The sequence below is a fragment of the Amblyomma maculatum genome, chromosome 1, assembly GCF_055883805.1.
Source record: "Amblyomma maculatum isolate TAMU_Amacu chromosome 1, ASM5588380v1, whole genome shotgun sequence".
In the NCBI taxonomy this organism is placed as follows: domain Eukaryota; kingdom Metazoa; phylum Arthropoda; class Arachnida; order Ixodida; family Ixodidae; genus Amblyomma; species Amblyomma maculatum.
In genome coordinates this window covers 290,636,386-290,663,282 of record NC_139344.1, presented here as the reverse complement: position 1 = coordinate 290,663,282, position 26,897 = coordinate 290,636,386, and the positions used below count along the sequence as shown (strand labels likewise).

General features: G+C 46.5%; 2 protein-coding genes across 3 annotated transcripts in view; both read left to right on the top strand.

Annotated features, from left to right (window-relative positions):
* The window catches only part of Rox8 (TIA1 cytotoxic granule associated RNA binding protein Rox8), a 240,413-nt gene that overhangs the window by 190,161 nt on the left and 23,355 nt on the right, over positions 1-26,897 (top strand). For both annotated transcript variants that reach the window (XM_084591576.1, XM_084591575.1), the window contains exon 12: positions 15,403-15,539. In XM_084591576.1, coding sequence (XP_084447702.1) covers positions 15,403-15,539 — 137 coding nt within the window. The remainder of the gene's footprint in view (positions 1-15,402; positions 15,540-26,897) is intronic.
* Positions 280-4,645, top strand: LOC146206789 (uncharacterized). Its single transcript, XM_084591574.1, has one exon. The coding sequence runs from the start codon at positions 283-285 to the stop codon at positions 2,125-2,127; it is 1,845 nt and encodes a 614-aa protein (XP_084447700.1). The 5' UTR covers positions 280-282; the 3' UTR covers positions 2,128-4,645.

The following is a 26,897-nucleotide window of genomic DNA, read 5'->3' as shown; positions in this document are numbered from 1 at the left end:
CATGGTGGTAGGCCTATGCTTTTTCTCCCTAAAGCCGGCTTTGCCGCTTCGAAAGCCCTCAGGAAGTAATAATAAAAAAACATTTCGCCGCCAAAACCGTGCGTTCTCACTGGCCTTTTAAATCACGTGGTGCGATTTCGTCCACGCCATTGGCTGTTGGGGCGTGAAGCGGCCATAGCTCGTCTGCTCTTCATGCGACGCGCAGCTCACGTTTTTTCATAAGCATTTTCTCGACGTGTTTTGAAGCTTTCACCAGTGCTTTCACGCATCTTCGTGCTTCTCATGGACGCCGAGGAAAAACGCGATTTTCGACGCCGAAAGCATCGCTCAAAGCACTTGTTCAAGGGACGCCGCCGCAAAGTGAAACGGCGTGCAGCCGAGGCGTCCGCGTCAGCTAGGCCTAACGTCGGCGAAGGCGACGGTTCGGAGCCGGCTGTACACTCAAGTTTCCTTGACAGCGTAGATGATTTCGTCAGCGCATCGGAGAAGAAGATAAGGATCTTTGAGAATGGAGATGGCAGCATTGACGAGTCGGCGAGTGCCTTTATCAGCGAGATCGGCGCCGCGAACGCACTGGTGAGCGGAGCAGCATGTCCGGAGTGCGGGCGGTGCGAACTTGCCGTCCACGAGTTGGTCGAGAAGCGGAAAGGACTTGCGTCATTTCTGGAGCTGCGTTGCAGCAATTTAGCGTGTCCTAAGTCCGTTGTATCGTCAACGTACTCGTCGCGGCGTGCAGCTCCGGTGGACGGCGCTAGCGATCGAGCGCAATCGTCAGGAAGCCCGGGAGAAAGTTTTGCCGTGAACATGAAGGCTGTGGTTGCGGCGCGCGCTATTGGTGTTGGACACAATCAGCTTTCCCGATTTTGTGCCGTTCTTGGTCTACCAAAACCAATGCACCATAAGGGATTCAATGCCATTACAAAGAAAGTGCACCTGGCTGCGACGAAAGTGGTGGCTGACAACTTGGAGTTGGCCCGGAAAATAACAGCACAAGAAGCGGGGTCTGCCAATGTAGCTGTCATGTTTGATGGAACTTGGCAGAAAAGAGGCCACAAGAGCCACAATGGCATAGGCACAGCCATTTCTCTGGAAACAGGGCTTTGCCTTGACTTTCAGGTATTGTCCAACTACTGCCAGAGCTGCAGTACACGGAAGGCATTTGAAAGTGAACAAGAAGAAGAAATATGGCAAGCTTTTCACATGCCAGTGTGTGAAAAAAATGCACATTGCTCAGCACATGCTATGGAAACGACTGCTGCAGAAAGGATTTGGAAGAGGACGGAGTCCTACAGTACTCCACTAAGATTTACAACCTTCCTCAGCGACGGCGACAGCAAGGCCTATGCAGCTGTGTCAGCGGCAAAGGTGTATGAAAGTCTGCCCATCGCTAAAGAAGACTGCACAAACCATGTTGCCAAGCGCCTTGGGACTGCGCTGCGAAAGCTCAAAATGCCACGAGGGGAGAAGCTTGCAGACGTAGTCATCCAGAAACTACAGGGCTACTTCCAAGTAGCCATCACTGCTAACAGAGGAAGTGTGCGTGGGATGTATTGTGCCATTTGGGCATCTTTTTTCCATTCATGCTCAACGGATGCAGCCAAGAGCCACAAGTTCTGCCCGGATGGAGAGGACTCCTGGTGCAAGTTCAAGCGGGCAGAAGCGTTGGGCCAGGCAGCCCCAGCACACACCCCTATTCTGACCAACAGCCAGGCCAAGGCAATGCTGCCCACATACAAAAGGCTCACAGATGAACAGCTGCTCACTCGCTGTGTGAAGGGAAAAACCCAAAATGCAGCCGAATCACTCAACAGTAAGATTTGGCTGTTGTGCCCGAAGACAAGATTTGCCTCGCGCACAGTCGTGGAGATGGCAACTTCACTCGCTGTGCTGTGGTTCAATCAAGGCCACAAGGGCTTCGAACAAGTTCTCGAGGAACTGGGAGTACTTCCCTCAAGGGAACTGGTTGCACTAAGAAAAAATAGTGACAAGCGAAGGATGTCAAGTATGTCACTGAAGCTGACAGCAGAGGCAAGGTCCCAGCGTCGCTGTCTAGCCAAGAAGGCACGTCTTGAGGATGCTGCTCACAAGGCCTCTGAGGGAGCAACATATGGTGCCGGTAAATTTTAAAGCTGTGCACTAGATCTAGGTATCCTGGCCTGCATTGTGTGCAATTTTCATCTATATATGGCTGCAACAACAGCAATAAACATCTTTTGTAACTTTCAATTGCAGTTTTCTCAACTTCTTATTTTGGGCCAAACATGGCTTTTGTGCACAAAATTTCATGTTCTTATTGTAGTCCAATCAAGACCAAATTTGGCATACATATTCTTTAGGGTGCGTAGAGTGTCAATATCTAGGTTTAAATGCAATCGGCAATATTTTTTGGTATGAAAATTTTTTAAATTCTCTGAAACTACCCACTGGAAATCAAGCACCACATAGAAAATTGTCTCAAAATTCTGCATGCTAAACGAATGTCATTATATTGCTTATTTACACTCAGTGGAGTGTTGGAAGCAAGAAAAATTAGTTGGTACTGCCCTACCATGTTTGCTGCTATGCCCATCAGCTGCACAAGCATGCACTGTTTTTCACTTATGCATGGCATTTAGAATATGAAGCCATCAAGCCATCTTAAAAATAAAAACATATTTGGAAAGAGGAGATCAATCTTTATAAGTGGTGCAATTTTCATTCACTTAACATCAATATTAAAAAAAAAAGTTTTCGAGGAGCGTCTCCCCTTAAGCTGTTCGCCACCAACACCACACAGTGTCGTCGCTCTATCCCAACCAAACATAACTTTACGACCAAGGCAGTTTTTAAAAGCGAGGCTTATAATAGAAATGGTTGCATCTGTGTCCACCAACGTCATAGCACGTACACCGTCCACAAAAACTTCAATTCTGTTCTTTAACATTGAAACGGGTAGAGGCATAGGCAAGCTAGAATAATTTGCGACCTCACCTCCATCGATCGCACTGACTAGTTTCCCGGAGGTGGGGACCATCATCGGGGAGAAGGTGAGCGTCGTAAGCGCCGAGATGGTGGTGTCGGGCTGCGGTCAGGGGCCGGTGATTCATTTCGTTTCAGCGTCGTTCTATGCTCGTCGGCTAGGTGTAGAGTTCACCCAATGTCAAGGATACTGCTGGTATGGACGGCGATTGCGGCAAAATTGCGAAATGTGGCCCATCATTCCGCAGGTATAGCACACCGACAGCTCACATTCACGCGATGAGTAAGGCTCATCGTGGCTTGGGTCGAACGCTTCATGGTCTGCATGTCGACGAGGAGGACGAGCGTGCTGGCTGTTGTAGGCGTTGATGGTGGCAGGTTGGATGTTCGGGCCATGAGCAGCAGAACATCGGATGTCCCAAGGAGATGTATCAGAGGGAGAATAACAGGCAGAAGGTGGACGATCATCTGCCCTAAGAGATTTCACTATAGACGGGTCTGCCATCGTGATGCCTCCGAAGCTCTTTGCGGAAAATCTGTCGAATTGTATCTGCCATGCTCTTCGCTTCAGGCACATCCACACTGGCAACAGTTGTGACATTCAGCAGCCGACCAAACTTCGGGATGATACGGCATCGCTTCAAACCTTCAAACGTGTGGCAGTGTCGGGTAACATCAGCGGAGGTATTCAAATCATCCTTGCAGATGAGAAAACTGTATACCTCTACCGCTATTCCTTTGAGGAGGTGGCCCACTTTATCTTCCTCAGTCATGTGAGCATCAACTATTCTACACAGCTTGAGGACTTCTATGTAAGGTGGCAAGGTCTCCCCCGGTACTTACGCTTGCTGAGCCAGAGTCTGTTCGGCGCTCTTTTTTCCAGCATCGGCATTGCCAAATCCCGCTGTCATTTCTTCCATGAAGCGATCCCAGGTGATAAGGGATGCTTCATGATTATCAAACCATGTTAGCACCGTTCTACTATGTTCGCCAACTTGGTCTTCGCATCCCAGCAGTTGTATTTGCTCACCTGATTGTAGTGGGGGAGCCAGTCATCCACGTCTTCCCCGGCTTGCCATAGAAGTGCTGGGGTTCCCGATAGGGCTGTGTGGTGGTCAGTTAAGCTGTTGGCATTGGCTGCGTCGAAACATCTGCTTGTGCCATCTCATCTCCGTCAGTAAAGGGGGTAGCCCAGCTATTCTGCTTCGACGGGGTAGGAGAGGTTCCGTGTGGATCGATACCCGCAAACTCCACCACAGTTGTTACGTGGTTTATTTACACGACGGGTGTTAGATGCCCTGGTCGTTAGCACACCCAGAGCGAACCAAACCAGCTTCCTCTTCCTCTTCAGCTTCTCCTACAACCGCGGGACGTGCGTGACAATATTAAGTAAGACTGGTCGTTTGTTTGGAGGTAGTGTGAGTAGTAGCAGACATTAGACCTTGAGAAGGTTTCGATCTTTAAATGATCTAGACTCACAAAGGACTGCAATAAAGAATAAATGAGCATTCTAGGGTGATTTGGAAGGAAGTAGTGGCTTGTCAGACTTGCCAAAGAAAAAGCTTATTTTCGTGATTGGGACAAATTATTTATTTTGATTATTTTGGCAGACTGACAGTGGTTAAAAAGCAGTGTTTTTGTAGAGCGAGTTCATCCTTCTGGCAAAAAAAAAAAAAATAGAATTAAAGTGATAGCTGCACAGAAGCCATTCTATCTCTCCTGCAAAATGGTGACTGTACAAAATTCAATTTTGAGAAATAGTAGAATATTTTTGACATATTTGACCATTTCTCGCCCTCTAGGTCTCTGCCCGGTGTCGTCTGGGGACGTGTCTACACTGATGCGGTTGCCTATCCTTGTGGGGTCTTGTGGGTTGTTTAGTATTGTTAGTCTTAAGTGCTGAATTTTCATCCATAGTTTGTTTCCTTTGGGGGAGGTCATCCTATACCCCCAAGCCGGGTGCGGGGCATTGAAGTCCCCAGTGATTATTAGCCCTTTCCTGTCAGCTAGTCTTATGGCTTTCCGTAGCCCTGTCCCTCGGTTTTTGGGCAAGTTGTACGTATTCAGAATAAAGAGACCATTATCTCCCTTTGTGTTTGGGATTAGTTCAATCATTACATAGTCTTCACTCGTGTTTTCGAGTTCATGTTGTATTGCTGTCAAATTTCTCTGCACTAACGTAGCCGTGAACGACCTAGGTTTATGGCCCCCTTGTAATTCTGACGGGGTATATGTGGCGTAGCCGGTTACTTTTACAGTGCCGCTTGCCTCTTGTAGCGTGATTACATCTTGTGTGTTTTGAATTTTTTGAATGTGTGCCTGCAGGTTCCCTCTCTTAGTGTGAAAAACCTCTGCAGTTCCACTGCCAGATCCTAATTTGGTGGTGATGGGCCATGATGTCCTAGGACTGTTGCTGCGGTGGCAGCTGAGGGAGGGTGTTGCCGGCAACCGGGGGAAGCCTCCCTTCTATGTTCGTTAGTCGTTCTATAATTTGCTGGAAGCAAGTCATTGTTTTTTCTCTGACTATGACGAATCCCGCCACAAGATTATCTAACTGTTTGGTTAAGTTTGTCAACTCTAGCTGAAACTGCATCTATTCTGGCATCTTGAGCTCCTACCTGCTTCATGAGTACATTAGAGTCCAAACTAAGCTTGCTGTAAGTCCGGGTTGATGCTTCCTCATTTGAAGTTTCTGCTGCCTTTTTGGGCTTGCTGTCTTCTGTGTTTTCCTCTCTGGGTAGAGGTCTTTTCGCGGGAATTCAGGTGTCCGTCTCCATTGATTTTTCGTTATGTACCATTTCGTTTGTGTTACGTGGAGACAGTTGACTAGTGCTTTGTGAATTCTGAATAGGTGACTTGTCGAGTACCCTCTGCATTTTTGTGTTATCAGTAATAAGTTTCCTCATTTCTGCTGCCAACTTCTTTATGGTTTCAAGCTCTCTGTCTCTATTAGTGAGTTGTTCTACCAGTTGCTTCTCTCGGGCCATTTCCCAAGGGGAGGTCTTAACTGGCCAGCTCACCTTTTTGCTTGTGTCTCCACTCTTGCTTGAACTCCTTCTTTTGACTTTGTCAGGACCTGAGCCGACGACTCCGTCTCCTGTCCCCGGCAGTGGTGGAAAGGAGTTCGACCTACTTCACCCCTGGTAGCCTTTATGGTTGTCGCGGACCTGCAATCGTGGCTGGTGTGCAGAGTCATGTTCCCCTAGGTCGTTCTTGGGTTTTGGGGTCGTGTCTTGAGCAGCCTATAGTTGCAATTCCGACTGCCGGTGCTGTGCATCCCCCAGCATACAATGCATTCGGGCTTGCACCTCGATAGTTCTCCTTCTGTTGGCTCCGCGTGGTTTTCGCTGCATATGCAGCAACACTCTAGCTGTGGCTTGTAGCACACATCCGTCCTGTGCCCCGTCTTCCTACAGTTGTAACATGTCTCCTCCCACTCACGGTATGGGTAGACAGTGAACACTGATCCGCAGTAGAAAACTTGTCTTGGGAGCCTTTCCTCTCCAAAGGTGATAGGATAGATCTTGACTTGCCGATTCTCCTTGCGTTGAGTGCGGCGATGTTCGGGTTGCGCTTGATAAAACCCTGGCGGACTTCTTCCGGAGTTCCGATGTCATAGGCATTGTATACGATGCCCTTAATAGCGTCGTCGAGTGCCGAGATGTAGGGCGCCATGTCGAGGGTCTTCTGGTCTATAACTATGGATTTGATGTTCACATAAATGCTCGCTCGTTAACGATTGAGCATGCTGATTGTGTACATACTGTTCCCGGAGTTGATCCTTGAAATATCTTCGTCCACGACGTTTACATAGGGTAGGTTTGCAGACTCGCACATGGCCTGCAGTAGGCGACGTGGCACGTAGTCATTTAAATTCTAGCCTCTTGGCCTGAAGATTTTATAGTCGCTCACTGGGAGTCGCGGGTTTTCGAGACTCCCAGACTTTACAAACAAGATGGCGACAGTCGCCTGTTCGGGTAATTCCGGTTGTTCTGGTCGTCTACTCCGCAAGGGTTGGAAGCGTTTTCACCAGACAAGATTCGAGTCAAGTTCAAGAGACATTGGCTGTCGAAGCAAACGAAGAAAATGATCTGCAACGTCCATGCAGACCGAAAGCCGCGCGGCCGAACTACATGGTGGAGTGACACATTTAAAGACGCCCCCCGCCTCCCTACCTTTGCACCCATTGCCAAGAAAAAGTCCCCGAGTATAGCTCTTCCATCTTAATGGTGAAAAAGGAAATAATCCACCGAATGGCCAAACTCGACTCTTGCACGGAGTGATGACCAGAATCCTTGTGGTGGTTTTCGGCCCATATGCGCAGATGAACGCTGGAAGACAGCTTTTTAGCTGAGCGTATGCGAAGCACGTTTTCCTCGCTCGGCTTGGCACAGGCCTGCTACTCCAAGCGTGCGCACGTAGCCATATTGGATTGGATTGGTTTGGGTAGTGGGGCTGCTAGTGTGCTCAGTCTGGCATCATTGCGCTTTTAATTTTCAGTAAACTTTTGACGCTCGTAACGGCCATTAATGCTGATGATAGCCTTTTTAATATGATTAACTCTTTAGTTACCACGCCTATTCAAACCTATCACCGGTGATCGATGCTTTAAATCGCCAAATTTTGACACGGAATTTTTTTCTCATGCACCTAGCGCCACCCAGTGGTTAGTCTAGGCACTGCACTTTTAAATTTTCCGGCTCTGCAGACATCCTTATTTTTGATGGACCGTTTTGAGAACTAATGTGCATGTGTTGTTGCGAAAGAGGCCGTGATAGCCGCGCTTGAAACGAAAATAAAAAAAAATGAAAAGAAACTCCCACTCGTGGTAATGCAGCATTAACATCAAATTTCTGGGATAAAAAACTTCCAGCAAGTCAAATATCGAATCATATTGTCGGCTTTGTTATCTGGTGGTGTTGAGTTGTGATAATCCAAAAATGGCCCCAGCCATTCACTAGTGAGTCTGGGTGGTTTTATTCCACAAAAACACATTCCTGAAGGTCTGCCGCATGTCCAACATGTATAGCCGGCCTTTACAGCAGCAGTTTTGGTTTGCTGCCTCACGAAAACCAGGAACTGCTTCACCGTATGGCTCGAGAAATGAGGCTGTTTCCACATTTAGTTTTTTTTTTATGTAGCTGAGGAACGATGCAATACAGATAGTTTATTTCTTAGACAGTGTTCCAGGGTCATTGATCTTCAAAATGTATATTCTAAATTTTCTTCTAAATTTTCTTTGTTAATAATGCATCTGTAACATCGTGCCTTTTATATCTTATTTTTATCAACACCACAAAAAATGACAATTTTTTTATTTTTGTGTGTTCTTTAAAGGGACAGAACACTGGCCAAAATACGTCTTGAGATTATGGTGGAGATGAAAAGATTGTGCCTCATATTGTACAGATCGAGCACTACAATATCAAAGAAAGGGGCTTTGGAATTTTAATTTGCCATTAGAAATTGCATAAAAAGAACAGAGGTGCTATCTAGCGGAGAAACCCTAGTACTTTCAGTGTAGCCCCCCACGTGACTGCATGTCAGCAAAATATCGCTGATTTTCGTAACTGCACATTGTTCTTTTTTCTTCTAAGAGTGCTTGCCATAATTTATTATATTTTTCGTTCTCTCCAGCGCGTCCTTAAATAAAAACCACCCCAGCTTTCACACCGCGAGAGGTACGCTTTCAGATTTTGTCGCTAGATGGCGCCACAGTGTTTTTAATTTCGTGAATGAAGCAATGACAGTGCCCACTAAAACTTTCGTCGACGAGGGCGTGCGTTATTGTGCCGTAGCAGCATTAAGTGTGAAACTGAAAATGATGTTATACTCTAGGCAAAAAATGTCCGATTACTGTCTGGCGAGTGAAAGTTATATTTGTTTTCGGTACGTCTTTTTTGTCGACCACCAGTCGTCATCGCGGTCGCTGCTCATGGTTTCCAGCATCAGACTACATAAAAACGGGCGCACGCATTGATCAAAAAATTCCCAGTAAAAATTTTCTACAGCGTTTCTAACAAAACCGTTATGGAATCGAACATTTTAGACATCAATCTTTTCACTGCGGCGAAAAAAAATCGAGACGTAAATTCCAGTGTGCTGTCTCTTTAATGAATTTTTTGCTTTGTAGCTAATGTTTTTGAAAAGAGCATATGATTATGTGCAGTTGTGCATGCTGCATGTGCTGCAGTATTATTTGTGCTGGCAGAAAAATATCTTACGAGACCTATGAAAAATGGCCATTTCTTCGCGGTAACGAAAGAGTTAATAAATAACTTTTTGATGTGAATTATTCGTCTATGCTCATTATCATCAGCAGCTACATCAAGGAAAACATGGAAAAGTCAGGGACTTTAAAAATATTGGTTTGCTAGACACCCTGAGCCAGAACAACCTAGACTAGGGAGAAGGCCTGTGTACTCTCACCGTGACGTCACCGCACTAGGCCCTCTACACAGCCACCTGGCCCTAATTTTGCAAACATAGAGACACAAACAAGTGCAAACAAACAAGTGCAGTGGGAATTATGACTGTGGGCTGAAGGTCGACATGTGTTGCTTCCCCAAGGGGAGCTCCTGAAAACGTGAATATGAGCTGTCCCACGAGTGCATTTTGAGGTTTCAGATCACAAGCGTAAGCGGTTAAGATTGAATCACATCTTAGCATCTGGGTGAAGCATGACTGCAGACCACTGTGTTTATTGCCCACGATGCTCAATGAAAAACTCTTGCAACATGATGTGCGCAATATAAGGGTCATCTTGCACAAGCTTAAGGTTAGTCCAACCTGAATCAAATTTCCTGCCACTGACATCCTTAAACACGAAGTTTCACTCATGGAAATACACTGAGAAAAACGACACCAATAAAACACAGGGGTGGAAGCAGGCTCTAGCATTTTGGAGCAGCTTTGGGAGCAATAGTAAAGCCATTTTGAAGCATTTGAATTATGTTTTAGAGCACGTTTCTAAAGTCAAGCACCTTTGATATCTGAAATTTTCTTTTTCTGAAATACAAAATCTCCAACCCAATTCCTTTTTGCACAAGTTCAATGCATTTCCAACTTAGCAAAAACTTGGAAAATCTAGCAGCAAATGTAACGCTTGCTGGTGCACTTCATAACTGAACATCTAGTCTCACCTAATGCTGCAGAAGTCATGACAAAATTGCGCTAAAAAAACACGACACAAAAAAAAGGACACGTAGCACAGGACGAGCGCTCGTCCTGTGCTACATGTCCTTTTCAGCTCTAACTGAGGATGGCGACATTACCCTAGAGGCAAGGAACAATAATTTCAGAGATATCATTACTGAGTGCGCGGTAGAAGTAGGCGGTAGGATAGTTAGAGAGGATACCGGCAAGCTGTCTAAGGAGACGAAAGATTTGATTAAGAAACGCCAAAGTATGAAAGCTTCCAATCCAACAGACCAGATCGAATTGGCCGAGATATCAAAGCTAATCAATAAGCGCAAGGTGGCCGATATAAGGAAGTATAACATGGAGAAAATTGAGCATGCTGTAAAGAACGGGGGAAGCCTTAAAGTGGTAAAGAAGAAATTGGGCATAGGCAACAACCAGATGTATGCGACAAGGGACAAGGCGGGCAACGTGATCACTAATATGGAAAAGATAGTCAAAGTAGCCGAGGAGTTCTATACAGATCTCTGCAGTAGCCAAAGCAGTCAGGACCGTAATGAGATTGGCAGTGGGGAAAAACAGTCAGACGTTCCACCAGTGACGAAGGACGAGGTCAAGAAAGCACTACAAACTATGAAAAGGGGGAAATCAGCTGGAGAGGATCAGATAACTACAGATTTGCTGAAGGACGGGGGGGATATCATGCTAGAAAAACTGGCCACCCTGTATACGCAGTGCCTGGTGTCATCGACGGTACCGGAACCATGGAAGAATGCAAACATTATCCTCATTCACAAGAAAGGGGACTCTAAGGACCTTAAAAATTACAGACCAATCAGCTTACTGTCTGTTACGTATAAGGTATTTACTAAGATAATCGCTAATAGAATTAGGACAACCTTAGACTGCAATCAAGCAAAGGATCAAGCAGGGTTTCGGAAACGGTACTCCACTATCAATCATATCCATACCATCAATCAGGTGATAGAAAAATGCTCGGAATATAACCAGCCCTTATACATAGCATTCATTGATTACGAAAAAGCATTTGACTCAGTTGAAACCTCTGCGGTGATGCAGGCATTGCGAAATCGGGGTAGACGAGCCGTACGTGAAAGTGCTGGAAGATATATATAGTGGCTGCACAGCAACCATAGTTCTGCATAAAGAAAGTAACAAAATTTCCATAAAGAAAGGTGTTAGGCAAGGAAACACAATCTCCTCAGTGCTATTCACAGCTTGTTTAGAGGAAGTATTCAGAGACTTGGAATGGGAGCAGTTAGGGATAAGGGTAGATGGAGAATACCTCAGTAATCTGCGATTTGCTGATGACATTGCCTTGCTAAGCAACTCGGGGGATGAACTGCAAATAATGATTGATGACCTAGACAGGAAAAGTAGAAAGGTAGGCTTGAAAATCAATATGCAGAAGACTAAGGTAATGTTCAACAGCCTCGGGAAGGAACAGCAGTTTACCTTAGGTAGCGAAATACTGGAAGTAGTAGGCGAATATGTCTACTTAGGACAGGTAGTAACCGCAGATCCGGACCACGAAAAGGAAATAAGAAGAATACGATTGGGATGGAGTGCATTTGGCAAGCACTCGCAGATTATGACTAGCAGCTTACCGGTATCGCTCAAGAGGAAAGTATACAACAGTTGCATCTTGCCTGTACTCGCCTATGGGGCTGAAACGTGGAGGCTAACCAAGAGAGTTCTACTTAAGTTGAGGACAACCCAGAGGGCTATGGAACGAAAAATGGTAGGGGTAGCATTAAGAGATAGAAAGCGTGCAGAGTGGGTCAGAGAAATAACTCAAGTTACCGACATTCTAGTAGAAATTAAGAAGAAGAAATGGACATGGGCAGGACATGTAGGGCGAAGAGAGGATAACCGATGGTCGCTAAGGGTAACAAACTGGATTCCAAGGGAAGGAAAGCGTAGCAGGGGGCGGCAGAAAGTTAGGTGGGCGGATGAGATTAAGAAGTTCGCAGGGGTCAAGTGGATGCAGCTAGCACAGAATCGGGTTAAGTGGAGAAATATGGGAGAGGCCTTCGCCCTGCAGTGGGTATAATCAGGCTGCTGATGATGATGATAAGCCGGTTCTCATAGCACAGCGTCGGCGCCATGGTAATGCCTGTAGTGCATGGTAATGCATGTAGCCTAAAAGCGTGGTTACAGGCTGAGTTGGACAGGCAACCATGGTGGATAGCTTCCGATATGTCAGCGGAATGCTGCGTTTCTCTTAGGTTCCGCCCAAGTCGAGCGAAATGGGAGAGGGCGTTAACACAGGCGGATTTTTGTAATTTGTTTTTAGCTGACTTCGGCACGGTGCCGCAAAAAACCTAGAGGTTGGCTGGAATTAGCAGCCTGATGAACGTCACTATGCCCCTTTAATGGCTTGCCCGTCGCCTGAGTGAGGGTACGTATGTCTTCGGACATGCGACACTGTTGAGAGAGCGCATTGGTTTGCTCATCCTACGGAGGGATATTTGTAATTGACAAAGGGCATGGCTTTTCGAGCACGTTTTCGATTACATTTGCTCCTGGAGAGTCTAATTGTGTATGTGCTACAACATGCTGCGAAGCAGCACATGTTTTCACCGCACACTCTAGCCCTCCGAAGGCAACGGGCGAGCGTAATGCGATCTCACATCAAACCTGAAAAGATAACCCAAGAATTCACACCCTTTCGCAAAGCCTACGTCATATTCTACGTAAACCCACCGTGGTGGGGCAGTGGCTGCAGCGCTCTACTCTGCCCAAGGGTGCGGGATGGAATCCCGGCCTCGGCGGCCACTTTTCGATTGAAGCGAAAAGCAAGGCGCGCCTGTTCTGTGTGTTGTCAGTGCACATTAATGAACCCCGGGTGGTCGAAATTTCCGGAGCCCTCCACTATGGCGTCTCTCTTATCCTGAGCCGCTTTGGAATGTTACTCCATAAGCCAAACCAAACCATATTCTACGTAAATTCTGCATCGCCGGCGATGACTGCTGCCAGACGTAAAAGCGGTGTCAGCCATTTTTCTCATCCACCTTTTTCATGCAGCCTGCAAAACAAGTTTTTACAGTACTGTAAACTTCGAGGTTGCTTGCAAAGGTTGTTTTGAAGACTCGAGCATGCTACACACTGTAGCACGCAGCTTTTGTACCAAATTTTGGCCTCTCCATACGCCTTTCGCACTGCATCGAGTGGAGGTGGTATTCTTGAGAAGACCTTGTCGGAGGAAACTCAAAGGGGCATTTGTGAATTCGAATCTGCCCTGGAGTGGAGGAGCGGCTGTTTTCTCCACTGAGTGGTGGTGGAGCGTCGCGTTTTTGAATACAGCCGTTAGTCACCTGCACATACTATGCATATTCACGTGATGTTTCATTACTCTCTACCACCTCGTTGCTCCCAGTGGTAGTGGGTACGCAGTACCTTGTAGCCGGGCGCCAACAACCGTCGATGATGGGAGGGTCACATGATGAAATATGGCAGCATTCATGCTCTCGCGCTGTAAAGCGTGTATAGCTTGCGTACCGCCCTATCATGTTACAACACCAAGAACACGGTAGACGATAGAACAAAACAAGTAACATAGACGGAACGAAGGAGCAGTGATGAGACACAGCGAAAAATGGCAGATTGAAGACTAGACAACGAGCATAACCTAGGATGATGATATACCCGAGCATGCTGTCACCGCCTGGTAGCGTGCATAAACTAGGCCAGCTAGTTATGGTAGCGCTCCTGAAATGGTGCTTGCTGTTACTAACAGAAGGCTCGCAGGAGTAATTCCAGTTTCTGATATTGGTGTTGCAAGCATTACGAGAGTGTGAGCATTTCCTGCCTCGTCTGAATTCACTACAACACTAAAGCGAACAGAAATGCCAACAAGTGAAGTGCATGACCTGGACTTGATGTGACGTCACAGCTGTCTCTCAGCTGCTGAAACCGAAACTGCAAGAAAAACTTAAGATGTAACTAGTGGTCATAGGCGGAAACCGCATGGCGATCCCGTTAACGAGCAGAAAAATGCCACCCAATTTTGATGTCTATAGTCCTTAAGGGGAGATGCTACTCAGAAAAAACTTCATTATCTGCGACATCCTATTTAAAATTTCACCTACAAAGAGTTCAAGCTCCTCTTTTCAAATCTGCTTTTAGTTGGATAGCTCATTTAGTTGGCTTCCTATATGTCACATATTAGTAAAAGCAGTGCATATTTGTGCGCACTCGGGCCATAAGAGTGAGCTCAAAGGAATGCTAAAAATAGTTCAAATTACTCCCTAAGAGCAGTTGAACGCAATAGAACTAGGAAAAATAGTGCACCACTCGTTCTTTATTTTGGTAAAACATTTTAATCCAGACGAAGAAACTTCTCAACTCATCCTACTGAATAATTTTGGAAGGCTCTGAAAGTGGTTGGTTTGCATTCAGGACATGTTAAAACAAGCATGCCAAATTTCAGGCTACATGAAATGCTCAAAATTTAATGCACAAACTCTAAAAAACGTTGCAAAATGAGGAATGGAGGAAATTTCATTTGTTAAACAGCATATTTACTGTTAAACCTTTGCACTCAGTGTTGATGAAATTAATGCAGCATGCTGGCAAGGGTGTCCCAAACGAGTGCACAATGTCAATGTACCAGCGCAATAGGTCCCCTATTTTCTGACACGTTTCATCGAACATGACTGCTAAAGTGCATGGACCTCATCTGCTATCAAGATTTTCAGGTTTTCGGTGGCGGCTTTAAAGGCATGCACAGGCAATGGTAGGAAAAGCCTTGCGATGTACTTGGGGCCCAACTATCGCACATAATGCACCCATCGAATTCATGTTCATTGATGGATGCGCATGCGGACATCTCATTGCATAATATATATAACGCTGGCAGTGTATGTGGACGAAATGATGTTTGCAGGAAACACGTCAATTCGGCATTTCATTTTCTGACTTATTCTCAGACACAAGCCTGCAAGTTGGGCATCTCTTTTTTTGAAAGCAAAAAGAAATCTGTTTTTTTTTCACCTGCATCTCCCCTAATAATGTAAGACATCTTTCATCACACTGCCATGCTCCATATTTAATTTCACGAGTGGTGTCTCTGATGACTTCCACTTGCGAAAGAGGGAAGATTGACAAAAATTGGGAGTTTATAAAACATTCTAAAACCATGCTTTTATGCTTTGAGGTTCACTTCTGAAACCTTGAAACACCTCTTAATTGAAGCAGTTGTCTCTTCTTAAGCTTCTCTCAGTAGCATGCTTTCTTGTAGTAGCTACCTGTGGTGATACCATCTTGTGACTTGATTTGCAGAATCTTGCTACCCAGTACTCCTATCCGTACCAGCAGATGGGCTACTGGTACCCGCAGGCGGGCTACCCGCAAGTCCAAGGCCAGTTCATGCAGGGCGTCCAGTACCCCTATGGACAGTACTACGGACAGGGCTTTGGGTGAGTGGCTTGACTATCCCTGCTCATTAGTTGCACTGCTGAATGCAAGGTCCCAGCTGCGATGGCTGGTTTTCAGTGGAGGCAAAAAGGAAGGCACCCATGTATGATTTCCGTCTACGTTAAAGGGACACTAAAGACACCCAAATATTCTATCAAAATCTAATAAACGGCATTTGGTGACATTGTCGCCGCATATCTGGCAGCAAAAATCGAATTATTGCTGAGATATTGCGATAAGAAGTAGAGGTCTTTTTTTCGTTCCCGCTGGTCGAATTCAAACTGTTTTCTCCTACTACGTAGTAGGGTAGGATGACGCAAGCGGAGAATACTTTGCAGGTGCGTGCCGAGTCATGATTTTATTCGATACGCACTTAGGGTAGCCGCATCTGCTGCTCCAAGCTCGTATTTCAGGCGCCCCAAACCAAACTATCCAAGCAGGCTTGAAATGCTTGAGCTGGAACATAACCGAAACCGAAGTGGACGCCTGTAGCGTTGTGTTAGCTGAGAGTCTAGCGGCATCTACCGACAAGTGGACGAAATCAGTATATTTTTATATTTGCCTTGCAACATTTACATTGTCTTTTCATCTTTTCGCCATTGTTTACATGTGATAAAAGCATGTTATCATATTCAAGACAAAACCGACTACCGCATTCAAGCGGTCAACGTAATTCGCATTTGTCAGCCTCCGGGATCCCTTGCGCGTCACGTGATTTGTAGTTACGAGTTGCGGCTGTGGCGGCAATACCTGAATTCCTGTTCTTCCTCTTTACTACCTTATAACAGCTCTGTTTTCAGTAAGAGTGGCTTTTTTGTAACCAGGAACTGGCATTCTATCGATTCAAGCCCACTTCGTTTTTCTTTTTAGTGTCCCTTTAAGGGGGAAAGAGGGGATAGTGAGCTTCAATAATTTTTGACTTGGGGTAATGAAATTTGTCAGGGTGACTTAAAATAGCATGAAACAATAAGATATAAAGTTTCACAAAATAGTTTTTGTTTTATCATGGCTTGTGGAAATCCATGCATAACAAAAAAAAAATGGTCTATAGATCCAGGGTGTCTTGCAACCGGGAATTGTTAAGGAACTTTCATGCACAGGGAAATGTCAGGGAAACCAAAAATTTTCCCAAGTCAGAGAAAATGGCACGATGTATTCTGCAGTGCATTTTCATTTTAAGATGACGCACAGCAAGTATGGTATTCATGCTTTTTTGCGCGGGCGCCACCACGGTCGCGCTGAACACTTCCATGTCCACAATCACAAACTCTGTACTGGCGTCGCATTCCATGCTGACGTCAAGGTGAAACTCTTGTTGGGTCGCTGACTTCCCTGACGGAACGAATGTTGTGCCTACCACACTCGACACAGTGCGCCGGCTTCGTCGTAAAGTAGTACGCGACGGCGGTGTCAGCTCGAAGTGTACCGTGATCTGGGATGCAATTCGCGCTGTAATTTGAACCCGCGGCGTCATCATTGGGCAGCGGGGTTGATGTTTCCTGCACATCTAACAAGTGTGGCATCGGCTGTAACACAGGTCTTGACGGCACGCTTGTGGCCGGTGTCTACTGGTTTTTGTTCCACGCCCGTTTCTTACGGCTTCCAAAGGCTCTTTGTGGGCACGGTTACAATCTACTGTTTTCTCGATCACAAGGAAAAACTGCACAAAGCGGTGCATCGAGAAACAAGAGTGCAAACGCAGACGCACATGAAGCGGCAGGGAACGCAATACAGAAAAAAAAGTAATAATAATGACGCGTTGATTATGCCAGCCAATTTGGAGACTCGGGGCGGCGCGTTTAGAAAGCGCGCTGCGTGAGATGTGATCGGAGACCATAAACGGCCTTTTGAAAACTGGGGCACGCAGTCAGTCCGCTTGAGCAAAGCCATTTTGAGATGGCGCAAATCTGCCTTTTGCGTGAGTTTTCTGCGCATGCGCAAAGTCGTAGCGGCGACCGATGGAAACACATTGGACGGCGTCGACGGCGTTTCTCCGCGCCGCCAGTGCGCGGGGGGTGGCGGCACCGGGCGGCACGGTGACCGTCACAGGCTTGGCAAAGCGATGCCAACCACACCTGCCGCGTACGGTTGCCACTCTCTAAGAGTGCCGAGATGCAAGACGTGGTTTTTCAGGTTTCCTTCGGCGAACCGCGACCAACAACGACGTGAAGCTTGAATTAGGGCCGCCAAGCGTCAAGATGTGAATGGCCGACCTTAGCAACCGACTGTGTATACTCTCGACTGTGCGAAAAACACTTCATTACAGGTATGTATGCATCTAAAGGAAATGTGCATGATGAAAAGTATCTACCGGAGTTTGCACCAAGCCTGTAACCCACTAGTGATAGCTGCAATTAGCATTTGTTCGGCGCGTCTGATGGCGATGTATTTTGTCGTTTGTTTTCTTTATGTGCGAAGGGGCTGGGTAGCGCAGATATCACAGGTGGCTGTGTGCGCTAGACCGTAATATTTAGCATGTTTTATCACGACTGCCACCTGACTAAAAAGAAATAAAAATATTAGGCGTTTGTTGTGATGCACCGCCGTTCGCGAGCCGATTGGTTGAGCTGGTCATGAGGCTCGCGAACGGCAGTGCGTTAAAACGCTGTATATATATTTTTTTTTTTTTCATGTTAGTCAGGTGGCAGTCACGATAAAACAAGCTAAATATTACGGCCTAGCGCACAAAGCCGCCTGTGATATCTAAGCTACCTAGCCCTTTCGCACATAAAGAAAAAAACGACAAAATACATCGCCTTCAGGCCCAGGCGCAACTAAAGTAATCACGCACCGAAGAAATCCTCATTGCAGCTATCACTGGTGCGTTACAGGCTGGGTGCAACCTCCAGTAGGTACTTTTCATCATGCATAATTCCTTGAGATGCATACATACCTGTAGTATCTGTGTTTTTGCCGCTCGGAGCATATGATGCACTTGACACTCTTGCACGGCACACAGTATTTTTTTTTTTTTTTACCTTAAAGGCTCGCCTTCGTGCACACCAAAGCATTCGGATTTTGTTCCTTTGGTGTACGCAATCAGATGCACTTCGTTAGGAAGCTATCGTCGTCTTCGTCCAACCGTTTGCAACGGCAAGGAAACCGCCCGGCACAAATGAGTCTCCTGGAGGGTTCATGCTCGTTCACTTGCAGAGTGGATCGCTCTGGACGTAGAACAGGGTTGGATCCTGACCGAGATGCGCATCCGATATGTAGGAGATGCACATGTGTCATCAAGTCGCTGATTCCGCAGAAATCGTGGCGGAGGCAGAAAGGTTTTGGATCCTTTCACAACAAAATGACCATTCGCTGTGCACTGAGAACCTTTTCACCACTGTGACCACATCCATTCTGACTCCTGAGGGCAGAAACCGGCTACAGCGCTGAATCATCCGTTTCCAGAAAAATGCTGCGCGTTTCCTGCAGGTGTGCATTCCGGCCGGGACAATGCCCTTTCCAGGGGGTGTGTATAAAGTGCCTCTCTGCCGAGCTTCGTAGATGAAATCCTATAGCTGCACGCTTGTAGATGACGCGAGGAGGAAGCGACGCCCATTGCACCATGCTGGCGCCACGGCGACCGCATTGTGCTCGATAACTCAAGTCACCCCGCGCATATGCGCCGCTCGAAGTCACAGGAGACGATTCCACCTAGCTCTGCAGCATCAACAAACCCCTGGCTGCTTTGTCCTTTGAGATCCCTCTCTCTGTCTCTCTGCCTCCACGCTCTCATGTCTGCCAAAAACCTGCACGCTGAGAGTGTCTCATTCTGTCACGTCGAGCGCGGCCCGCGCTACACGCTCTTACAATACCAAGATAGTAAATGCGTGCATTGTGAGTGGATTATGAAAACGCTGTACATTTCCCCATACTGCGTGAACATCATATGCCCAAACCACTGTCGCTACTTTCTGCCCCGAGGCCAAAAAAGGGGGCAAGCTTTCGCTTTCTGCCTGCGTTGGCGTGGCCTTTTCATATGGTGCGCTTTCGCGTCGTCTGCTACACTGCCGTTCAATGTGTTTCTCGCCCGCTTCCGCATGATAGCACCACATACTCCCGCAAAAGGCGGATTCCGCATCAACCAAGCCCAAGATGGCGGCGATCGGCCGGCTACAACGCATGCGGCGCGCGGGAATTTCGAACAAAATTCCTCTTTTCAGGGGGCATTTCGTGGCTGCCGTGACATTTTGAAAGTCGATTTTATCGCATTTCCTGGCTGAATTCAGCGTTAATAATTTCATCAATATACCTCTTTAGGCCAGTTGGTTCATACACATAAAAAGACCAGTGCAAAAAAACGGAGACACAAGGAACATAAAACGACTGGATGAGAGCGCCCGTCCTGTCGTTTTGTGTTGCTTTGTCCCAGTTTTTTGTACTGGTCTTTTTTTGTGTGAATAATTTGAGTGCTGGTGCTCGAAAGAATAAACGTTTCGAAAATGAGTTTGTCTCAAAATCGATTTTTTACCGTTTCAACCGTTCTAAGATACTCGTCTCCCCTTAATTAACTCTATGGCTGTTATATTTACAAATTTTTGCTACTGCAAGTCTTCAACTAATTTTATTTTCCAGGTGATAGCACATTTATCAACAATCTGAAAGTTTGCAACTTAGACGCAGTTTCCTTTAATGGCCGCGAGCGCCGCCACTATTATGCACCTAGGATGACCAATCAAACTCACCGTTCTTTGATACATGGGGACTATAGGAAGTTTCGCAACTGGTAGTATCTAAGAGCTCTGTTGAGGCTGGCATCAGTGTGCTTTTAATTTTCAGTAAACATTTGACGTTTTTACTAGCCATTAACACTAATAGCAGCCTTTCACTTTTGTAAATTTCAGAATATGATCAATAAAAGGATTTTTGCTGAAAATGATTCGTCTATGCTCATTATCATCAGCAGCTGCATTGTTGAGCCTCTTCACTCGTCAGGGAATTTGAACTGAAAGGTCCACGGAAACGGCCCCCAAGAAGACACTGATAAACGCGTTCAATGTGTAGAACGAATTATTTTGAGCATTAAACCAAAGTATAACTCCTTAGAACAAAGCCAGTGATTTATTATTAATTTTTAAAAACAGCGTTTTTTGAACTTCGCGGGCACAGAGGATATCGTTTGGCGGTGTCGCATGGAACTATTTCCCAGGACCGTGACGTCACGGGCATGTTGACTGGCAAGCAAGCCAGAAGCTGCCATTCGCTACGGCCACTGCAGCCATGACGTCACGGACACACTTCCGGTAGCTGCGAAAGTCGTCTGCTCGTGCGCTGCTCGAACTCTGTGCGGGCTGTTACAGCTCGCCGCCCTTATCGGTTAGGTGGCCATTGCCCATTAAGTGCAACCGAAGCGACGCAGGGATCGGCAGAACGAAGCTTCATTTACAAATATCTTATTTATATAACGTGGTTTCAGGAGTATCGGAGTGTCGTCCGACGAGGCGTCAACAGCACGGTCAAGCACCGCACGATGGCAGCACCTCCTTGACCGCCGTAAAGGCCGCCGCTGTGGCCCCTCCTCCCGCATACCGTTCGCGACCGACACGGCGGATCGTTAGCACCGATGTCCGAAATAAAGCGTGCTAAAATTTGTTGGCGTCTGGAATATTGAGCCGAATATCAAGTATGAAGCCCTCGTGAGGATCGCTGACCAGCAGCAAATTGCTGGTAAGAACGATAGCCGTGATACAAGCTAGTTTCTGCTCAAGCCAGCTGCCGCTGGTGCATTTCGGCTGATCCGATTTGCTCGTACTAGCTCTGCAATTAATGCGTCGGTAGAGTTAATCCTATAATTATTTTACTATGGCAGGATAGGAATCACTATAAGGCAGTTTCATAAGTAGACGATTTACGACAGCGTTGATCATGTTCCAAAGCGTCGACCGCCGCGGCTTCGAAGCGAAACAATAGGCCTAGCGACGACTAGGGACGGTCACGCACGGCGCCGGCGTTCGCCGCGCTCGCACGTTCCACCCCCGCGGTAATTGTGTAACGTACCTCAGCCTGCACGCGGCATCCCGTGCTGCAAGCGTTGCAAACTCGTGTACTTTCATAGCTAAGGCCGCGTATTTTTTGGCGTTCTGCTCAGCAACAAGCCGTTCAAACGATACTGTAGGCACGACAAGGCTTCAGTGCGCAGTCGCTGCGCTGTCGGCCGTAATCGAAGACGTCGGGCGGCACCATAGTCTATACATCGATCTTTAAACGTGATACAGTGGGCAAATGAATAACTTTGTGAAGCAGACCCGCTCGTACGTTTCGCACACTCGGGCGCCGACGAGTAGCTTCCGTCAACAGACGCCGTCATAACCTCAGTTAACGACGCAAACCGAGGTCGTCAAGCTCGGTTTGCGGTAACCGCGGTTAGTGGTGCAACCATGGTTTGGTCCGCCGTGTAACATAGGATAACCACGGGTTCGCGGTTACACTAACCGTCGCTGCGCGAACTGGCGAACTCCTCAGGCGTGTGCAAGCGAGGACGGGTTGGCGCGAGTACGCCACCAGCGAGCGGGCGCGCGGCAACCGGAAGTTCGTCGAAGTGACGTATGTCTGGGCGGAGCTTTGAACTTGCTTGTATTCTTTGTTTTTTTATGGCTCCCTTCAGCGTACGAGTTGAGAGGGAAAATTGGAAGGGTCATTTTTAATCGCCGATATCTCTGGTGTTGCAGAAGCTAGATCGAAAATTTTTGCGGGAGAATGATGGGTGGTTCAATAACTATCAGTGTTATGGCGTTGTTTATCCTTCTTTGTGACCCCTTTCAGTGGACCTTGAAGTAGTCAGGGAAAACCTGGAAAAGTCGGGGATTTTGAAAATAGTGGTTTGCTAGACACCATGTAGATCTGTAAATGATTTTGACGTCTAGTGGCAAGTATGGTCTTTTTTTTTTTTTTTTAAAGGACACAGTATGTGTCTGTGGACACAGTAGGTCCACAGAAACGGTCACCAAGAAGGGTAAATAATGGCATAACACTGATTGATATTGAACCACTCAACATTCTCCCGCAAAAATTTTTGATCTAGCTTCTGCAACACCAGAGATATCGGCGATTAAAAATTACCCTTCCAATTTTCCCTCTTAACTCGTACGCCGAAGGGAGTCAAAAAATAAAAAAATACAAGCAAGTTCAAAGCTCTGCCCAGAAATACGTCACTTTGACAAACTTCCAGTTGCCGCGTACTCGGGTCAACCCGTCCTCGCTCGCACACGCCTGAGGGGTTTGCCAGTTCGCGCTGCGTAACAGTGGTTACGCAAAACCGTGGTTAGCCTATGTTACACGGCGCACCAAACCATGGTTACACCACTAACCGCGGTTATCGCAAACTGAGCTTGGCGACCTCGGTTTGCGTCGTTAGCCGAGGTTGTGGCGGCGTCTGTTGACGGAGGCTACTCGTCGGCACCCATGTGCGCAAAACGCATGAGCGGGTCTGCTTCACAGTTATTCATTTGCCCACTGTCTCACGTTCATAGATCCATGTATAGAATATGCGATGTCCTGCCTGCAGTATCGTTTGAATAGCTTGTTGCTGAGCAGAACATCAAAAAATGTGCGGCCTTAGCTGTAATGAAAGTGCACGAGTTTGCAGCGCTTGCATCACGGGATGCCGCGAGCAGGCTGAGGTACGTTACACTTTACCGCAGGGGTGGGGCGCGCAGGGGTGGGGCGCGCGAGCGCGGCGAACGCCAGCGTCGTACGTGACTGTCCCTAGTCTTCACTAGGCCTAAATTGTTTCGCTTCGAAGCCGCGGCAGTCGACGCTTTGGAACTGATCAACGCTGTCGTGAATCGTCTACTGTCTTATACCCCAGTCACACGGCACTTCTCCAAGGTCTTTACTGCAAAGGAGCCGTATTGCATTAAAGGAGCAAAACTAAAAAGGAGAAGCAGCGCAGCTACACGGCAAGTGCAAAGGAAATAGATGATGGTGATGATAATTCAGGTATTCTTCGTGAGCGTCATCTGTCGAGCGGCAATCAACGGCTGTCAACCGCTGCGCTTGAAATGGCGCTAGTAGCAGCTACCAAAATTTAAGTAGACGATATCTTTCACCTTAAATGATAAGTGAACAAGACTGGCCTTTTATGTTAGGAAAAGTAACCGACTCATTGTTATAAAAAGACTCTGAAGGTTTGAAGTGGATGTTTAGAGACAGTAGCCGCAGTGAATGGCAGCTTCGAGCAAGCCTTGCCAGTCAACTCACCCGTGACGTCATGGTTTAAGGAAATAGTTCCATGCGACACCGCCAAGCGACATCCTCTCTGCCCGCGAATTTCAAAAAACGCTGTTTTTAAAAATTATTCATAAATCGCTGGTTTTGTTTCAAGGCATTATACTTTGGGTTAATGCTCAAAAGGATTCGTTCTACACATTGAACATGTTTATCAGTGGCTTCTTGGTGACAGTTTCTGTGGACCTTTAATGCCTAGAATGTACCGGGATTTAATTAACAATGTAATAAAAACATACACGAGCCTAAATGGCAAATCTGAGATTGTGGCGATGTACAAGGATAGTCAAAAGTTTCTGGGCCACAGAGTCTGCTTCTGAGCAGTATAATCGGGCAGCCACAGCAGCCCGAAATCTCATATCTGTGGAGGGTAGAAGTAGTATTATTCTAAACTCCGCTTTAGTGAGCTCTCAAGTGCCAGAATATGCCGACCAGAAACAGAACCTGTGGCCTGGAAACTTCTAACCCTCTATATCACATTTCAGCAAGTTTGACGAAACAGACGGGATAAAACTCCGACCACCCATTGCTGTGCTATGCTTTTGAAAGCACGGTTGTAAACCCAAAACAAAAATTTGAGAAAATAGCTTTAAAGTTAAAACCTTTCAGCATTGTAATCCTTCGTGTCCTTAGCGGCAGGTGACTTTTTAAGGGGAGGTGCTACTTGAAAAGAAAATTTTGTGTCTTGCACTTATTTCTCTTTCCAAAACACTAATCAGTTTTCTTCTAGCGTGCATACTTTTTGCTCTGTGTTGCTAACAGGCATAAAACCAAGGGTCTTTTGTGCTCATTCTTTCATGTAGAAAATTTCCACTGGGAAAGAAGGGTTATACAGTCGAACCCGGTTATATCGAATTTTGGTTATATCGAACTCATGGAATATCCCCTTGCAATTCCCATGTAAAAGTATAGGAAAGCCGCGTCATATATCGAACTCAATTTCACGGGTCGTTCGATATATCGAACTCCGCACCACGCACTGGAAAGTGTGCCTTCCCCAAAGACGATCGCGTCACCCTTGGCCGTTTGCCGCGTGACATTTTCAAGCCACGCACTGAAGGAATCAGAGGGGACATTTCTGGACAGTGCCGCACCCATTCCCCAAAGGCGCGCGCATCTGCAGTTATCGTTTCCCACGCGCCAACACATGTCGTTTGCAAGCCATGTGCGTGGGTGTGCCCATTCTTTTGCTGAGCTATCTTCTCCTTCAGCACGCGCTACGCATGCGCCAAGCCAGCTCAGACCGTTTTCAGACAGACGTCGGATGCTTTCTCCAGCATGGCTATGGCGCCTGCGGACGTTGCGGCAGCTCTCTCTCTCTCTCTTTCTTTTATGTCATCCTTTCTTATCGTTGTGCTGTATGCCGTAAGATATGGCAGCTGGCTTTCCTTTTTTTTTTTTTTTTTTTTTTTTTTTGCGGGAGCCGTTTATCTTTGCATGTATGAATCAACGAAAGCAGGCGGTCTGCTGCTGCGATCATGACGACCGCCCCAAGCGCGGCGTGATAAATCGAACCAGGCTTGTGCAATCAAGCCATCACGGGCACTCTGCCAAGTTCGCTCCCCGCCACCCGAGGAGCTATAAAAAGATAAACGCACCCTGATGTTATCGCTTGGCACGCTGCCAAGAAAGCTGCTGATGTGACGACCGAAACAGAGTGACGCGCGCGCGCTATCGAGATGCAAGCGAAAACGCTCGCCATTTCTGCCGCAGGGACACAGAAACCTTGTATTGAGCTGTCCCTGTGGCTCGAGCGGCAAGAGGGATGCAGTTCCAACAAGTTTGAAATTTTTCGCTCTATCGCTGCCGCTCGTCGCCGAGATCGCTCAATCGCTTGCATGTGAGCGAGCTGGCCTTAATGCTTTTTTTTTTTTTTTCTTCTTCTTCTTCAAATTCTCAGGTGCAAGAGTGAAGGGTGGGTTCATTATGCGAGTGGGTTGATTACGCGACAAATACGGTATCGTTTTTTTTTTGCATCGTAAGTGCCGTCACAAGCCGATTACTGTATATCGAATTATCGATATATCGAACTATTTCGCGATCCCCTTCGAGTTCGATATATCCGGGTTCGACTGTAGCTCATTTTGTAGCTTACGAAGTGTGGAATACAGATAACTAACCGAAATTTAGTAATGAAAAATGGTAATGAAAAGAATGGAAAAAAAAATGTAAATATGTTACTGTAACCTTTTATATTAGGGGACCATTATAGTTCTGGCAAATTTTTATAAACTTGCATGAGAAGTACTGCAGTTCTGAAGAGATATCTGCAAGCTATACATTCTAAAGAACACATGTGCCAAATTTCATTGTGCTGAAAATTACAAACGGAGAAAAATGCATATCTAAGTTTGAAACCTCTTTACTCTTACAAGATGCAAGATGAAATTGTGTAAAATTTGGTATGCAGAGACTTAGGCTATATAGCAATGATCGACGGTCAGTAGAACTCTCCATAATAGCGCAAAAAAGCACAAGTTTTCCCTACCACTAAGACATCCCGACGGAGAAAGATTTGTTGAGAAAAATATGCTGGCAGTACCACACTACTGTAATTCAAAAATGAACAATTTGAAAAGCAGCCACTCAAGAACCATGCATTTGGTGGGAATCCACACAGGAACAGGTTAAGTGTGATACAATCATGTGGCCTTTAAGTTTTTAGTGAAGGGTGCTTCCACTGGAGCATGTGAAAAGATTGTAGGCAGCTGAAATGTTGCATGGACTCGTGAACGTTGCACCTAAGGCCACACATTCTCACTGTTTCATTTGTTCAGCAATGAGAACTGCATTGCGAGGAACAGTGTGAGTACATTGCCTTAAAGTGAGGTCTTGTCACTGCTGGTTTTACCAGTGAGGTTACAGGTGTACATGTACATGGTGATAGCCAGACCTGGCTGCTCAATGGCACAAGCTTTTGTCTTGTGGGGGATGCCAGGATCTATGGTAGCAAGACCTGCAAAAATAAACTGGAACTGAAAGCCAATGTGCTTTGATAACAGTCCACATATGCAAATGCAACAAAATGCTGCCCCAAAATACTGCTGCTGTGCAGTGCATGCCACAAAAAATTATGATGCAGATTACCAGACCATTAGCACGAATGCATGGTGACGAGATGTTTGTGATGACGCTTTGTA